Here is a 17,439-nt window from a genome sequence, read left to right as displayed (position 1 = left end):
ACCGGGGGAGGGAGCAGAGCCCAGTGTATCCCACACACCGAGGGAGGGAGCAGAGCCCAGTGTGTCCCACACACTGGGGGAGGGAGCAAAGCCCACTGTAACCCATACACCGGGGGAGGGAGCAGAGCCCAGTGTATCCCACACACCGGGGGAGGGAGCAGAGCCCACTGTAACCCACACACCGGGGGAGGGAGCAGAGCCCAGTGTATCCCACACACTGGGGGAGGGAGCAGAGCCCAGTGTATCCCACACATCGGGGGAGGGAGCAGGGCCCAGTGTATCCCACACACCGGGGGAGGGAGCAGGGCCCACTGTATCCCACACACTGGGGGAGGGAGCAGAGCCCAGTGTATCCCACACACCGGGGGAGGGAGCAGGGCCCAGTGTATCCCACACACCGGGGGAGGGAGCAGGGCCCACTGTATCCCACACACTGGGGGAGGGAGCAGGGCCCAGTGTATCCCACACACTGGGGGAGGGAGCAAGGCCCAGTGTATCCCACACACCGGGGGAGGGAGCAGGGCCCAGTGTATCCCACACACACTGGGGGAGGGAGCAGAGCCCAGTGTATCCCACACACCGGGGGAGGGAGCAGGGCCCAGTGTATCCCACACACTGGGGGAGGGAGCAGAGCCCAGTGTATCCCACACACCGGGGGAGGGAGCAGGGCCCAGTGTATTCCACACACTGGAGGAGGGAGTAGGGCCCAGTGTATTCCCCACACTGGGGGAGGGAGCAGGGCCCAGTGTATTCCACACACTGGAGGAGGGAGCAGGGCCCAGTGTATCCCACACACTAGGGGAGGGAGCAGAGCCCAGTGTATCCCACACACCGGGGGAGGGAGCAGGGCCCAGTGTATCCCACACACTGGGGGAGGGAGCAGGGCCCAGTGTATCCCACACAATGGGGGAGGGAGCAGAGCCCAGTGTATCCCACACACCGGGGGAGGGAGCAGGGCCCAGTGTATCCCACACACCGGGGGAGGGAGCAGGGCCCACTGTATCCCACACACTGGGGGAGGGAGCAGAGCCCAGTGTATCCCACACACTAGGGGAGGGAGCAGGGCCCAGTGTATCCCACACACCGGGGGAGGGAGCAGGGCCCAGTGTATCCCACACACTGGAGGAGGGAGTAGGGCCCAGTGTATTCCACACACTGGGGGAGGGAGCAGGGCCCAGTGTATTCCACACACTGGAGGAGGGAGCAGGGCCCAGTGTATCCCACACACTAGGGGAGGGAGCAGAGCCCAGTGTATCCCACACACCGGGGGAGGGAGCAGAGCCCAGTGTATCCCACACACTGGGGGAGGGAGCAGAGCCCAGTGTATCCCATACACCGGGGGAGGGAGCAGAGCCCAGTGTATCCCACACACTGGGGGAGGGAGCAGAGCCCAGTGGACCCCACACACACTGGGGGAGGGAGCAGAGCCCAGTGTATCCCACACACACTGGGGGAGGGAGCAGGGCCCAGTGTATCCCACACACACCGGGGGAGGGAGCAGAGCCCAGTGTATCCCACACACCGAGGGAGGGAGCAGAGCCCAGTGTGTCCCACACACCGGGGGAGGGAGCAGAGCCCAGTGCATCCCACACACTGGGGGAGGGAGCAAAGCCCACTGTAACCCACACACCGGGGGAGGGAGCAGAGCCCAGTGTATCCCACACACTGGGGGAGGGAGCAGAGCCCAGTATATCCCACACACCGGGGGAGGGAGCAGGGCCCAGTGTATCCCACACACCGGGGGTGGGAGCAGGGCCCACTGTATCCCACACACTGGGGGAGGGAGCAGAGCCCAGTGTATCCCACACACCGGGGGAGGGAGCAGGGCCCAGTGTATCCCACACACCGGGGGAGGGAGCAGGGCCCAGTGTATCCCACACACTGGGGGCGGGAGCAGAGCCCAGTGTATCCCACACACCGGGGGAGGGAGCAGGGCCCACTGTATCCCACACACAGGGGGAGGGAGCAGGGCCCAGTGTATCCCACACACTGGGGGAGGGAGCAAGGCCCAGTGTATCCCACACACCGGGGGAGGGAGCAGGGCCCAGTGTATCCCACACACACTGGGGGAGGGAGCAGAGCCCAGTGTATCCCACACACCGGGGGAGGGAGCAGGGCCCAGTGTATCCCACACACTGGGGGAGGGAGCAGAGCCCAGTGTATCCCACACACCGGGGGAGGGAGCAGGGCCCAGTGTATCCCACACACTGGAGGAGGGAGTAGGGCCCAGTGTATTCCACACACTGGGGGAGGGAGCAGGGCCCAGTGTATTCCACACACTGGAGGAGGGAGCAGGGCCCAGTGTATCCCACACACTAGGGGAGGGAGCAGAGCCCAGTGTATCCCACACACCGGGGGAGGGAGCAGGGCCCAGTGTATCCCACACACTGGGGGAGGGAGCAGGGCCCAGTGTATCCCACACAATGGGGGAGGGAGCAGAGCCCAGTGTATCCCACACACCGGGGGAGGGAGCAGGGCCCAGTGTATCCCACACACCGGGGGAGAGAGCAGGGCCCACTGTATCCCACACACTGGGGGAGGGAGCAGAGCCCAGTGTATCCCACACACTAGGGGAGGGAGCAGGGCCCAGTGTATCCCACACACCGGGGGAGGCAGCAGGGCCCAGTGTATCCCACAAACCGGGGGAGGGAGCAGGGCCCAGTGTATCCCACACACACTGGGGGAGGGAGCAGGGCCCAGTGTATCCCACACACTGGAGGAGGGAGCAGGGCCCAGTGTATCCCACACACTGGGGGAGGGAGCAGAGCCCAGTGTATCCCACACACCGGGGGAGGGAGCAGGGCCCAGTGTATTCCACACACTGGAGGAGGGAGTAGGGCCCAGTGTATTCCACACACTGGGGGAGGGAGCAGGGCCCAGTGTATTCCACACACTGGAGGAGGGAGCAGGGCCCAGTGTATCCCACACACTAGGGGAGGGAGCAGAGCCCAGTGTATCCCACACACCGGGGGAGGGAGCAGGGCCCAGTGTATTCCACACACTGGGGGAGGGAGCAGGGCCCAGTGTATCCCACACACTGGGGGAGGGAGCAGAGCCCAGTGTATCCCACACACCGGGGGAGGGAGCAGAGCCCAGTGTATCCCACACACCGGGGGAGGGAGCAGAGCCCAGTGTATCCCACACACACTGGGGGAGGGAGCAGAGCCCAGTGTATCCCACACACACTGGGGGAGGGAGCAGAGCCCAGTGTATCCCACACACACCGGGGGAGGGAGCAGGGCCCAGTGTATCCCACACACACCAGGGGAGGGAGCAGGGCCCAGTGTATCCCACACACTGGGCAAGGGAGCAGAGCCCAGTGGATCCCACACACCGGGGGAGGGAGCAGGGCCCAGTGTATCCCAGACACCGCGGGAGGGAGCAGAGCCCAGTGTATCCCACACGCCGGGGGAGGGAGCAGGGCCCAGTGTATCCCACACACTGGGGGAGGGAGCAGGGCCCAGTGTATCCCACACACACTGGGGGAGGGAGCAGGGCCCAGTGTATCCCACACACTGGGGGAGGGAGCAGAGCCCAGTGTATCCCACACACTGGGTGAGGGAGCAGAGCCCAGTGTATCCCACACACACTGGGGGAGGGAGCAGAGCCCAGTGTATTCCACACACTGGAGGAGGGAGCAGGGCCCAGTGTATCCCACACACCGGGGGAGGGAGCAGAGCCCAGTGTATCCCACACACTGGGGGAGGGAGCAGAGCCCAGTGTATCCCATACACCGGGGGAGGGAGCAGAGCCCAGTGTATCCCACACACTGGGGGAGGGAGCAGAGCCCAGTGTATCCCACACACACTGGGGGAGGGAGCAGAGCCCAGTGTATCCCACACACACTGGGGGAGGGAGCAGGGCCCAGTGTATCCCACACACACCGGGGGAGGGAGCAGAGCCCAGTGTATCCCACACACCGAGGGAGGGAGCAGAGCCCAGTGTGTCCCACACACTGCGGGAGGGAGCAAAGCCCACTGTAACCCATACACCGGGGGAGGGAGCAGAGCCCAGTGTATCCCACACACCGGGGGAGGGAGCAGAGCCCAGTGTATCCCACACACTGGGGGAGGGAGCAAAGCCCACTGTAACCCACACACCGGGGGAGGGAGCAGAGCCCAGTGTATCCCACACACTGGGGGAGGGAGCAGAGCCCAGTGTATCCCACACACCGGGGGAGGGAGCAGGGCCCAGTGTATCCCACACACCGGGGGAGGGAGCAGGGCCCACTGTATCCCACACACTGGGGGAGGGAGCAGAGCCCAGTGTATCCCACACACCGGGGGAGGGAGCAGGGCCCAGTGTATCCTACACACCGGGGGAGGGAGCAGGGCCCAGTGTATCCCACACACTGGGGGAGAGAGCAGAGCCCAGTGTATGCCACACACTGGGGGAGGGAGCAGAGCCCAGTGTATACCACACACCGGGGGAGGGAGCAGGGCCCACTGTATCCCACACACTGGGGGAGGGAGCAGGGCCCAGTGTATCCCACACACCGGGGGAGGGAGCAAGGCCCAGTGTATCCCACACACTGGGGGAGGGAGCAGGGCCCAGTGTATCCCACACACACTGGGGGAGGGAGCAGGACCCAGTGTATCCCACACACTGGGGGAGGGAGTAGGGCCCAGTGTATCCCACACACTGGGGGAGGGAGCAGGGCCCAGTGTATCCCACACACTGGGGGAGGGAGCAGAGCCCAGTGTATCCCACACACCGGGGGAGGGAGCAGGGCCCAGTGTATCCCACACACTGGGCGAGGGAGCAGAGCCCAGTGTATCCCACACACCGGGGGAGGGAGCAGGGCCCAGTGTATCCCAGACACCGAGGGAGGGAGCAGAGCCCAGTGTATCCCACACACCGGGGGAGGGAGCAGGGCCCAGTGTATCCCACACACTGGGGGAGGGAGCAGGGCGCAGTGTATCCCACACACACTGGAGGAGGGAGCAGGACCCAGTGTATCCCACACACAGGGGGAGGGAGCAGAGCCCAGTGTATCCCACACACCGGGGGAGGAAGCAGGGCCCAGTGTATCCCACACACCGGGGGAGGGAGCAGAGCCCAGTGTATCCCACACACCGGGGGAGGGAGTAGGGCCCAGTGTATCCCACACCGGGGGAGGGAGCAGAGCCCAGTGTATCTCACACACCGGGGGAGGGAGCAGAGCCCAGTGTATCCCACACACTGGGGGAGGGAGCAGGGCCCAGTGTATCCCACACACACTGGGGGAGGGAGCAGGGCCCCACTGTATTCCACACACCGGGGGAGGGAGCAGGGCCCAGTGTATCCCACATACTGGGGGAGGGAGCAGGGCCCAGTGTATCCCACACACTGGGGGAGGGAGCAGGGCCCAATGTATCCCACATTTCATCATGGAACTAACTTTTCGGCTGGTGCAATGAGTGCGGATTTGCTGCAAATTCAAAAGGGAGCTGGAGGAGTTTCTGTCTGTTTTTGATATCTACAGTTGTTAATCTTCCCAGATTGTCCGGGAATCTCCAGATGAGTGACATCCTCCCGTCCTTCACACACACACACAGAGCCAACCCTGCTTCGGAATAAGCAAACACGGGACCGACTCGTTGACAGGAGGATAGAGGAATGAGACAGAGCGGGGCTCCAATGAATAAGTCTACAGGACATTGGATTGGGGTTCGGGGTATGAAGAGAGCATGACCAGGTCCTTACCCGGGTGGGTGTTGGCAGATTCCAGGGGTTGGAGCAGGGAGAGAGCTTTGGGGATAAGATTCAAAGTTTTCAAGTCGTGAAGGAAATCACTAAGTTAGATGTGGAGTTGTATCTTGTACATCTCTAATCATGGACCGGTAGATAGTAGCAGTGGTTTTAATCCACCTGTTATTGTCCATGTGATTCAGTAGCTTTAGTTGTGTTAATGTTTTTTTAAGACTTTCTCTAAAATCACTCTGTAAAATATTTTGAATATTATCTCCAGTGACCGCTTCCCCTGACAACAAGGTCATGCCTTCTTCAACATTGTTCTTTCATGAGCCTTGTAGAGAATGTTTTATTCCCAGGCCACTGTTCTTTCCTTGTTTATGTCTGTTTCCTTCCCTACTCTAAACTTTTAACTCCATTAGTGTTTGAAGCTGTTCCACATTTGTGTATGAATAAGTTAATAATCAGAACTTGGAGGAAGAAAATGTTTCTCTTTTGCAGAATCAGAAATTCAATCATAACCTGTGCTAGGAGTAAATACTATTGTCCTGTTTCATGTTGTGTGTCAATGACCAGAACAGGACATAGTAGTGAAAGTGCAATCTGACCAGAATACCATACATTCTTAGCATGTTATCCTTCAACTTGTACAATACTGATTTGGCTACATAGTTTAGCTCATTGCAAACTGGTGTTGGGAGCTACAAGAACATTTCTTCACAAGTAAATGTTATTTCTCATCAATTCGTTCAAGTCTTGCCAATAAGTCAAACGCTAGTCTAATTTATGAAACAAGCACCAGTTTTATCAAAGATCATATTTGCTCACATTGATCTAGTACCGCCATTAGATACCTTTTAAGACAAATATTTTGTGTGTCTTTTCAAATGCCTTTGATATATGGGAGCTTCATTGCTCCAGATTATTTTGACTGCCATTGTGTGAATTACAATAGGGATTATGTTCAGAAGTGTGTTGCAGGCTGAAAGTAGCATCAGTGTTGTGTAAGACAATTCAAATCTGACAACCAAATATAATTTGCAACTTAATCCTTTTATTGTGTTCAACCAAGTCTTTGACACACACACAATGGCCCCAAGTTTCCACACGATAAAAAACGGGTGCCCCTCCGAGCTGGGCGCCCGTTTATCGTGCCGAAAACGGCGCCGGAAAAAAAACGCGCGATTCTGGAGCGCCCTGCAGCTCCATGTCTGCTTGGCGCGGTGCCCAGGGGGGCGGAGCCTACCACTCGCGCTGATTTTGTAAGTGGGAGGGGGCGGGTACCATTTAAATTAGTTTTTTTCCTGCCGGCAATCCTGCGCGTGTGCGTTGGAGCGTTCGCGCACGCGCAGTGTGAAGGAAACATTGGCACGCGGCCATTTTTGTAGTTCTTTGTCGCTGTTTAATTTTTGAACATTTTTTAATAAAAGCACATTGCCATCAGCACATCAGCACTGAGGCTTCTTGCAGCAGTGAGAAGGCTGCAGGAAGCCTCAGAAAGTTGAGGCAGCCGTTTTCCTCCCCCCCGCCGCCCCCCCCGCGGGAACGGCTTCCTCCTCCCCCCCCCACCCCCGGGAACGAACGGCTTCCTTCTCCCCCCCCCCCCCGCGGGAACAAATGGCTGCCTCCTTCCCCCCCCCCGCGGGAACAAATGGCTGCCTCCTTCCCCCCCCCGCGGGAACAAATGGCTGCCTCCTTCCCCCCCCCCGCGGGAACAAATGGCTGCCTCCTTCCCCCCCCCCGCGGGAACAAACGGCTGCCTCAACTTGTGAGGCTTCCTGCAGCATTCTCCCTGGCTGAAGCACTTTCACACAGGTAGGAAGATGGTTTATTTAATCTTTTCTTTGCTTATAAATTTTTATTCAGGTTGGATTTATTTGTATAATATTTGTATAAGTATAAATAAGGATTTATTATAGAATTTAATGACTTCCCTTCCCCCCCCCCCCCTCCCCTCCCCCCCCCCCCCCACCTCGTTCTGGACGCCTAATTTGTAACCTGCGCCTGATTTTTTAATGTGTAGAACAGGTTTTTTCAGTTCTACAAAAATCTTCACTTGCTCCATTCTAAGTTAGTTTGGAGTACGTTTTCACTGTGGAAACTTTGAAATCAGGCATCAGTGGCCGGACACGCCCCCTTTTGAAGAAAAAATTCTGTTCCAAAGTGAAACTTCTAACTGACTAGAACTGCAGAAAAAAAAATGTGGAGAATTGCGATTTCTAAGATAGTCCGTTCTCCACTAGTTGCTCCTAAAAATCAGGCACAAATCATGTGGAAACTTGGGCCCAATGTCTTTAAGCAGTAGACATACAGAGAAATAAACAATATTAGCCCATTTTCCCTCTGGGTAGAGACATAACCTTCATCGATTTTTTTTTGATGCTGACTCTACAAATTGTGAAGAGAAGCTTCAAATCCCTATAGACCACTAGTCACCTATACTGTCTTTGTTGATTCATTATGGCATGACAAGTATTACTGTGGACCCAGAAATGAGATAGTTCCTACAAACTTTGAAATGGACAATCTGTTTATCATTAAGCAAATCACTAATTATCCTGAGCTCATTGTTCGATCCACCTAGCTCAAGATTGTCTTGGCTATCTTGTTTTACAATGTGGCGACAAAAGTAAGTCAACAGGCATGAATCACACATTCTGCACTTTCAGAAGCTAAACAGCACAATCAGCTAAATTGTACCCTGGCACATTAAACCCTAAAGCATCCTGGGAATTAACAACTTTAATTATTTCTAGCTACAGTACAAATCCATAAATCATTTGTAAGTAAAAAGAAAGCCAAATCATATGAAATGAAACCAAATCCTAACCCTATCTATATATGTACACAACTAGGGTATCTTACAGGCAGTAACTTGTTAACAAGAGTGACCATTTCTATGAGGTTGGAAAATGATGCCACGCTATAGTATTGCCCAGTAATTGTTGGTTGGCCATTTTAAGTTAGGCATAGCATGCAAAGAAAACTGAAGATATGATCAGACACAACTCTGAGACTCCTAATGAAAGCCTAGGCCCAAAATGTTAATCTGTCTTTTCTCATTCAGAGGCTTGCAGACCAAATCTATATTTACAGTATTTCTCTGTTTATATTTCATTATTCTAAAACAGCAATGCTAATTTTTAATGTACATACATGTATATATTTTTATAGCAACAAAATCTGTGTAAATCTCACCAATGCGCAGAATGTCATAGACTGCAGCACACATTAGCAAACCTATCAAGGCCTCTGCCAGGCCTAAGCACTGAAACAATAAAGTACTGAAGAAGCTCTTAGTTGGTTGTATTCACAGATAGCATATGCTAAAATAAAGCAGTGTCTGAATCAGATTTAGAACCTTGAATCAACAAAATATCGCGATACCATACGTAAACAGCACTCAAAAATATAAAGCAAGCTCCGCATTAAATTCACTGAAAGAAAATATCAAACATGTTGGACTGTGGTAGCTAATGTTAACTCAAATATTCTGGCATAATTTGCTTGGTTAGTTATTGTGTCGAGGGATATGAATGTATTAGAAGTGAAATTAGTGAGGGCAAGTTCTAAAGTGTACCAAAAGATTGTTAGAAATAGAGAAAAGCTTAATAAGCTTGTCCTATTTTTACAAATTAGAAAGAACAAAAAACTTGCATTTATATAGCGCCTTTCACAAAAGCACTTTACAGCCAATGAAGTACTTTTGAAGTGTAGTCACTGTTGTAATGTAGGATCAGCCCTGTGTGCTCACTTACTTCCCTCAACCTCTTCTCACTCCAGACATGTTTGTAGTTGCCTTATGGTACCTATTTCCCAAGTTTATTATGCTTTAGGTGTGCCAGTTATTTTTTCCTCTAGTATTTGAATCTTTCACCGAAGTGAACAATTTCTTAATTCCCTTCAGAATATCAAACCAGTCAAAATCTCCCCTATTCCCTTAACCTTTCATCATAAACTAAAAGAGAAGAGATAGAATTTCTCATGCAGATGCAGTCTGTTGGTAGCTCTGATACAATTTCCTCTCTCTCAATTCTTTTTCAGCAAGTTTTTTTTCTCTTCCTGCTGTCCTGCATGCTCTGACTGGTGTCTGGTTCCACAGATGCTAAAAACCCTTTGGTACCGCCTCAAAATGCTCATTCTTCTTGTGGGAGCCTAAACAGTGAGTATCAGCAGGCTTTTCTTTAATCCTGTCCACACACAAATACTTTCCAACAGAGATCACTAGATATCATTCAAGAGCAGGGACCCTTGGCTTACTTCCTCCTCTCGAGCATGCAAGTGTTCAGGCAGATTGTTGCATTGCACCCCAGCTGAGAACAGCACACTCAGCACAGACCAGGATTTGAACCTGGGACTTTTGACTGAGTAGCTCAGCTATGCTGCTTTTTGCAGTTACACCATCCAAGGAGTCACTTTCTGTCACTAATAAGTTCTCATCTATACACACTAACCAACCAAGCAAACTAATAAATCAAGGAAATTAATTTTACCAATTTTTATACATTTTAATTAGTTTCTAGGGAAAGTTCTTGCATCTGAAACTGCCCTGGAGTGATTGATAGCATGGGACATAAACATTGGTGTCCCCTCTCAACCACCGATAGTAAAGAGTGACATCTTCACATTTAAACAGAATCTCTTAAAAGTTTTAAAGGGCAGTATTATTTTCTATTTGAATACTTTTTACATTTGTTTTTTCAGGGAATCATAGCGACAAAAAGCCTCAAGTTCTTTGCGAAGAAATGACATATCTCAGACTTCGAAATTCCACCATCTTTTCTGGTTGAGTCTTGGAGTTGGTCAGTCTATTTAAGAACTGGAATTAAAGGAGCAAAATTGAGAATCCGTTATCATTATTTGATCATAGCACTTTAAATACAGTGTTCAGATAGAGTAAGTGTGGTGCAGACTATTGTGTTCCTACACACAGGGAGGTTAAAGTAACAGTGACCTCAGTCTTTATTAAGACACTCCAGAGTGAGGAGCAGGCCTTAGGGGCCGGCTTATATACAGTGCTCCCAAGGGATGCTGGGATCCCTTGGAACTTCAGGGGATGCGCTCCCCGGTGGCGGAACATGGGAGTGCATGCTTTACAGATACACAACACAGACCTCCTTCATTAAAGGTGCCTAACAGGGATGTCAGCTAGCTAGTTGCTTCATTATATCCATAACCATTGATAGTTCTCAGTTGTTAAAATGTGAAGTAAAATTGACATATATTAAGAAAAAGATCAAACCATACTTTTTCCAATATATATTTCTCAATGGACCACAGAACAGTCCTCGACTTTCCTTTCCTTTAACAGGACTCCGCTATGTTTGATGTTTAAATTAAGAATTCTTTAATAATGTCAATAATTTAAAGGAAAGCTCCAGGCTTCAATGCCTGCTCAATGGACAGAAGTCCCTCCAGTGCGGTGTTCCCAGGACTAATCAATTTGGTAGTTTCCAGTAGCCTGAATGTAGCCTTTGGCTGCTTTGGAGAGATTCTTAGCTACTGTTTGAAAAAAATGGACTTGTTGAATGGCGGGAGCTATCCCCCGACCACGGCAGGTGACAAGCTCCCAGGTTTCTGTTGGTAATGGGGACCAACCCCTGAGCAAGAACATAGGCAAGTGAGAAGTTCCCAGCTTTCTGCTGGTACCATTGTATGACTGTTTGATGGTGACACTAACCAATTGCATGTAGCATGAAGACACCAGCTATATTCTTAGTCCACTCATGCCAGTTGAGGGGAGGGTTGGCCATAGCAAAAATACCACAGAGGCAATTGATGAATAGGATTGGCTCAAAAGTTTTTGTTTCATCAATACATTTAAGTGAAGTGCTAGGACAACACCAAGATTTAAATGAGTCAGAAAGAAGAGAATATAAATAGAGAAGCAGTGATTAGGTGATGCCAAGCCTGTAGACTGAAGGAGGAAGGGAAGAGTGAAGGAGGTAAGGAGATCCATAGTTTCCAGGCCTGAGAAAGAATAAGTTGAAGTAGGACATAGTCAACAATAGGAGAACAAAATTGGATGAAGAGCTAAGCAATGAAAAGGATGGGAGGGAAGGGGCAATAAGATAAAATTCAAGAGATTGATTGTAAAAATAAGACATAGGAAAGATTGAGAGAGTGAGAGTTTTAAAAAAGGGCCTGACAATCAGGACACTGGAAAACCTGGTGGGACTTGCAAATGTCAGTGAGGGATGGTAGCGGTTTTACCACCCCAGGCAATCCAAGCAGATCTCCACCACATAGTTACACAAGAAGCTAAAGTTGGAATCCTGCTAGTTGCAGTCATAGTTCCATTTACCAACCCAGTTATTTAAACATTGAGAAAGCAGCCAATTGGACTGGTCTTTTTACCTTACATAAAGCATTACCTTACAGGCGAAAAATGTCTCTGCATCACTAGAAAACAAAAACAGAAAATATATTCATGTTATTATTCATGTGCAACTCAGCTCTCAACTAACTGTGTATTTGAGGAATAACTTTCAAACTGATCATTGTGATAGATCTGAAATCTCCGTTCCACAGACTTCAATCAACACAGCTTCTGTTACACTTTTATTTGATTTTTATTTTAAATGTTGCAGTTTACTAGTCAAAGGACATACAATTAATTTACAGTTGAACTTCCATTATCTGACATCCTGCTTTAAGTCAGAATTTTCACAATAAAAAGGTTTGCACAAGCCACTGCTTCACTGTACATCTCGCTAACCCCAGTCTCCTGCTGTCGAACTCGAACTCACCCAAGAAAGATTGAATTCAATTTCTGTTATTCGTATGGCTCTTGTATTTTATTCATGTGCCAAGGCTGTTACTGTACATATGATCAAGACTAAAATTCGGGGACTTTCGATTACCCACTAATCACCAATACCTATCAGAAGGGATCTTCCTCATTATGGCAGATAATGCAGGTTCTACTATGTAAGAACATAAGAATACAGGCAATGGAAAAAAGGCCATTGAGTGCATCAAGCTTGATCCTTACTCAAACTCTGTACAATCCACTCTATCATGAACTCCACTCCACCCACTTAATCTCCTGAAAAAAGATTATGCAAAGTTTCTCCCTTAACCCCTACAAGGTAAATCAACTTCAAGGCAAACTCCACAATATCCATCGAAATGAAATGATTCATCCTTGACATGTTGCGTTCTGGGATAGGACATGTATTTGATGCCAGCAGCTCAGGATCCGTCACGTTGCATTCACTATCTGATCATCTCCACCTGTACTTATCTTTATAATCTTCAAACTCCATTCCAGACCTGATGCTCATCCAGCCGTTTATAATCTCATATCTTGAAGTTTACAGATTCCTGTTCCTGTGACTCCATTCAAAATGGCAGTTTACTAGTAAGATAAACTGGAATATCTTATCTAACTTGCATAAGAACTAGCCACTTGGTGCAATAGAAAAAACGAATAAAGGGCAAACAGATGCTAAGATCGAAACGGAGACATTGTGCTACAGTGTCAGTTTGGCTCAGTTAGTCTGAAGCAGAAGGTTCTGAGTTGAATCCCTGCACCAGGACTTGGAACACCTAACTTAGCTAGACACTCGGATGTAGTACTAAGAGAGTGCTGCATTATCAGAGGTGCTGTTAACCAAGACCCTATCTGTTTCTTCTAATGGATCCGATTGGAAGAACAAGGAGTTGTCCTGGTTAACATTCCTCCCACAACTAACAGGACCAAAAAAAACATATTGGGACGGTATTTGTTGTGCTCACCGTTATTTATACACAAATTAGACAGCAACATCCGGTGAGTGGAGGTACACAGTTAAACGTGAAAATCCGGAATTGCTGTCCAAGATGCAGCGCTCCTCTATAAGCTGCGTGAAAACGACATCTGACTCCCTATTCAAAGGTATTGAATGGCATGAAGTTCCTGTACTGACATCGTAGATACGGACTAAATTCATCACAGACAGGGCTTATCCATTCCAGTCTAAGAACCATTTTTAACGACATGGTAAGTCTTAATTATTGCCAAACAATCTCTCTGGAACTGAAAATTAACTTTTACAAGTGTAGGTCTTATTCCTTCAACATTTAATTCAAATATTCATTAAAGTGTTTGAAGTCTCATTAAGCTATTAAATCTCTTCTAATTATATTAATAGCACATGGACAGAATCAACACACAGAATGTGTACATGAGCAGAGAGAGAACTTTGGGCACTAACCCAACAAAGAACAGAAAGGTGAGATTTAAACAAGAAGCCTTACTTTTCTTTCGATAGTGTTTGATAATCCAGATAACAAAAGGCACAGAAGTTAAGCCGGCTGATATAGCAACAGCAGTGCTGATGAATCCCGTAGATTTATATAGTTCCTGCTGGGTACCTAAAACAGAAAACAAAGCTGCAAATATGATGGCTAAAATAGGAAATAGAGAGAACATGAAGCTGTGGTGTGGGGCTGAGTTGGACCGAACAGGAAAGTCCCACTTATGCTTGGTGGTGTGGGCTGAGTCAGCTGATCTCAACTAAAGTGGAGGTGGATGTAGAGGTGCCAGAATTAACTTGTGCACCACTGAGCTAGGGAGAAAAAAAATATCATCAGCCAGCAGCCCTGCTGCTGATTTACTATCCAATCACTGCTTCTGGAAAATAGATGTGTATGTGTGTGTGATTTGTGAGGACAGGGTGGGACTGGGCTGTGATATCCCAAATGAGAATAGAATGGCCATCTGAACTTGGAGGTTATGGTGTTCCCATGCACCTGCTACCCTTGTCCTTACGGCTGGTGGAGTTTAGAAGATGCTGCTGAAGCAGTCTTGGTGAGTTACTGCACAGTTTCCTGTAGATAATAAGCACTGCAGACACATAAAAACATAAGACACGAGCAGGTGGACGTTTAATCTTAGGGGGATATTTTTCACAGTATACAGTGAACATAGTATTGTATTCATGGCACATTAATATCTATCCACTGTGGGTAAATTGCCGATCAAGCAAACTGCTTTGTCTTGAGCGATGTTGAGCTTCTTGAGTGTTGTTGAAGTTGCACCCATACAGGTAAGTGGAGAATATTCCAGCACATTCCTGACTTGTAGGTGGTGGAAAGGCTTTGGGGAGTCAGGATGTGAGCCACTCGCCACAGAATAATGGGCTCAAGTTTCGGCCTGAGTTGTTCCTATTTTTTTGGAGCAACTAGTTTAGAATGGAGCATCTTAAAAATTGCAATTCTCGGCATTTAGCTTGCTCCAGTTAGAATAGTTCCATTTTAGAACAGCTTTTTTTTTCAAAAGAGGGCGTGTCCAGCCACTTACGCCTGTTTTGCAAGTTTAGGCAGTGAAAACTTATTCCAAACTAACTTAGAATGGAGTAAGTGTAGATTTTTGTACGCTCAGAAAAACCCTGCCTACACTTATAAATCAGGCGCAGGGAACAAGAGATAGTGGTGGGGGAGGGGTGGGGAAGGGAAGTGTACAAACATTAAACACTTCACTTTTACAAATAAAGAGCCACCATCAATAATAAATGCTAAATAAATCAATAAATCAACAAATAAATCAATCAAAAAAATGTAAAATATAAAAAAAATAATTTAAAAAAATCAATAAATAAAAAATTAAGTTTCTACTCACTGACTGCAGCACCGGGAGCCCTCCAACAGCGAGCTGGGACAGCTCCCCCTGCCCCCCGCCAGTGTGTCTCTCTCTCTCTGTCTCTGTCAGTGTCTCTCTCTCTCTGTCTGTCTCTCTCTCTCTGTCAGTGTCTCTCTGTGTTTCTGACAGCGAGGAGGGTAGGGGGGAGAGGAGGGGAGGGAAGGGGTGGGGAAGGAGAAGGAGGAGGAGAGGAGGGGGGAGGGAAGAGGAGGGGGTAGGGAGAGGAGGGAGGCAGGGAGGGGGAGAGGAGGGAGGGAGGGGGAGAGGAGGGAGAGAGGAGGGGGGGAGGAGGGGGGGAGGGAGGAGAGGAGAGGGAGGGAGGAGAGGAGAGGGGGGGAGGAGAGGGGGAGGAGAGGGGGAGGCTGAACGGGCCCCGCCGATGAGAGGAAGCTGGGCCGAAGACTTCGGGCGGGGCCCGCCCCCAGCAAGATGCCGGGCGTGCGGGCGCCAAGGACGTGGAGGGAGGGAGAGAGGGGGAACGGGAGCTCAATGGGAGGGAGGGGGTGGGAGCGGGAGCTGAACGGGAGGGGGTGGGGAGCGGGAGCTGAACAGGAAGGAGGGAGGCCCGAGTCCGATCTTCGCCACTCCGGTGAGCCCATTCGGCCAGGGTTAGGGGCGGCATGCTTCGGGCCCCTCCCACGCAGCCTTGGGGGCGAGGAGCTACTGCACATGCGCGCACACTCTAGCGCGCATGTGCAGAAGTCCCGGCACTATTTTCAGCGCCGGGACCTGGCTCCGCCCTCCACGCGTTCTGCTGCGCTGTGCCAAGGGCCTGGATTGACCGGACAGAGGGGAGAACACCAAGGTAAATAATTGGCGCGTTTCTGTTCTAAAAAGTCGGCACACTACACGGAGATGCGCCGTTCTAACCCCGGGGTATCAAACTTGGGCCAACTGCACCTGTTCATAGCAACAAATGAAAGGTCAAAAAAAATTACCCACACCCCTCCTCAGCAGCACAGGTGGAACCTCAAGTTGTGGCAGAATATGGGAGGTTGTGGCAGGAGGACACAATCCTTCACATTTCATGGGTCCACCCAAAGCTCGAGTCCTTCTTACAAAATTAACGACATACATAAATTCACCAAAAAAGCAACTGAGCCTGGCCCGGCATGCTGTCTCCCGGACCTTCCCATTGCAACTCACCCACCCCTCCAGACCCCAATGCATGCGTTGCCTTCTAACAGCAGCTCGGGATGCGTCCCACTGAGGTAGGGGCAATTTGATGCACTAGGGAAAAGTGTCCAGCCCAAGAACATCATGTACACTCTGAGGCTGACCAAGGAGAATACCTTTGATATCCGGTCCCAGTTCCTAGCCTACCACAGGGACTGGTTGACGTGTTAATGGTAGCCTCCACACAAGCTACTCACTGTGCATTTGGAGTGTGCTCCTTCCCACTGAATTGGGTAACTTGAAAAAGCCCAGGTGCCACATTCAAACCCACTACGCACAAATGCAGAAATGAGCAAGTACACTGCTGCAATTCACAGAAATCAAAACCCAGGGTCATCTAGGACTACAAGATGCCAGGTATACTATACTATGTTCACTCTACACTGCCAATGTAATGGCTGCCAGTGTGTTGTAAATCAAGAACAATTTCAAGTAATAAATATTGTAACAGTTAAGAACACCAAGAGACTGGTATTACACACATGGTCGAATAGCACTTACCAATGCTATGTTGTACACTTATTTGAAATGCCAGTACAATAACATCAAAGTTCAGTGAAGGTAAATTTGAGATTTTAATTTGTTTTTTAAAATTATTTTCTCTACAACTCCTGAAAGCACAAATTCACGATCAATACTGATCTGTACCCCAGTATGATTCAGCACCCTGATTGGGATGGGACGGAATTGTGGGAACAGGAACACATATTAAAACAGTGACCTTATGATCTAGTTCACACACTACCTTCGCAGGTCGGTATTGGTGACGACCATGTTCCAGAGCCCTCACATTGCAGACTCACTGATCCATTCAATGAGAAACCTTCCACACAGCCAAAGTCACAAGTTGAGCGGTAACTGAAGTTTCCAAATGGATGGGAACAGTTCCTGTTCCCATTTCTAGGACTCTTTGGAACATCACATTTCACAGCTGGAGTGGAAAATTCAATATTTAATAATACTGT

The 17,439-nt window shown here is 49.8% G+C and overlaps 1 protein-coding gene across 4 annotated transcripts in view; it reads right to left on the bottom strand.

Annotated features, from left to right (window-relative positions):
- Window positions 1-7,768: 7,768 nt before the first annotated feature.
- LOC139268664 (L-selectin-like) overlaps window positions 7,769-17,439 on the bottom strand; it is a 79,812-nt gene continuing 70,141 nt past the window's right edge. For all 4 annotated transcript variants that reach the window (XM_070887193.1, XM_070887190.1, XM_070887192.1 and 1 more), the window contains 4 exons: window positions 17,220-17,405; window positions 13,915-14,031; window positions 12,048-12,075; window positions 7,769-10,492 (listed from right to left, as the gene is read on the bottom strand). In XM_070887193.1, the coding sequence (XP_070743294.1) occupies window positions 10,486-10,492; window positions 12,048-12,075; window positions 13,915-14,031; window positions 17,220-17,405 (338 nt within the window). In that variant the 3' untranslated portion in view covers window positions 7,769-10,485. The remainder of the gene's footprint in view (window positions 10,493-12,047; window positions 12,076-13,914; window positions 14,032-17,219; window positions 17,406-17,439) is intronic.

Source organism: Pristiophorus japonicus, chromosome 8 (genome assembly GCF_044704955.1).
Source record: "Pristiophorus japonicus isolate sPriJap1 chromosome 8, sPriJap1.hap1, whole genome shotgun sequence".
In the NCBI taxonomy this organism is placed as follows: domain Eukaryota; kingdom Metazoa; phylum Chordata; class Chondrichthyes; family Pristiophoridae; genus Pristiophorus; species Pristiophorus japonicus.
The sequence above is the reverse complement of the archived record's forward strand: the minus strand, read 5'-3'. Positions and strand labels throughout refer to the sequence as shown.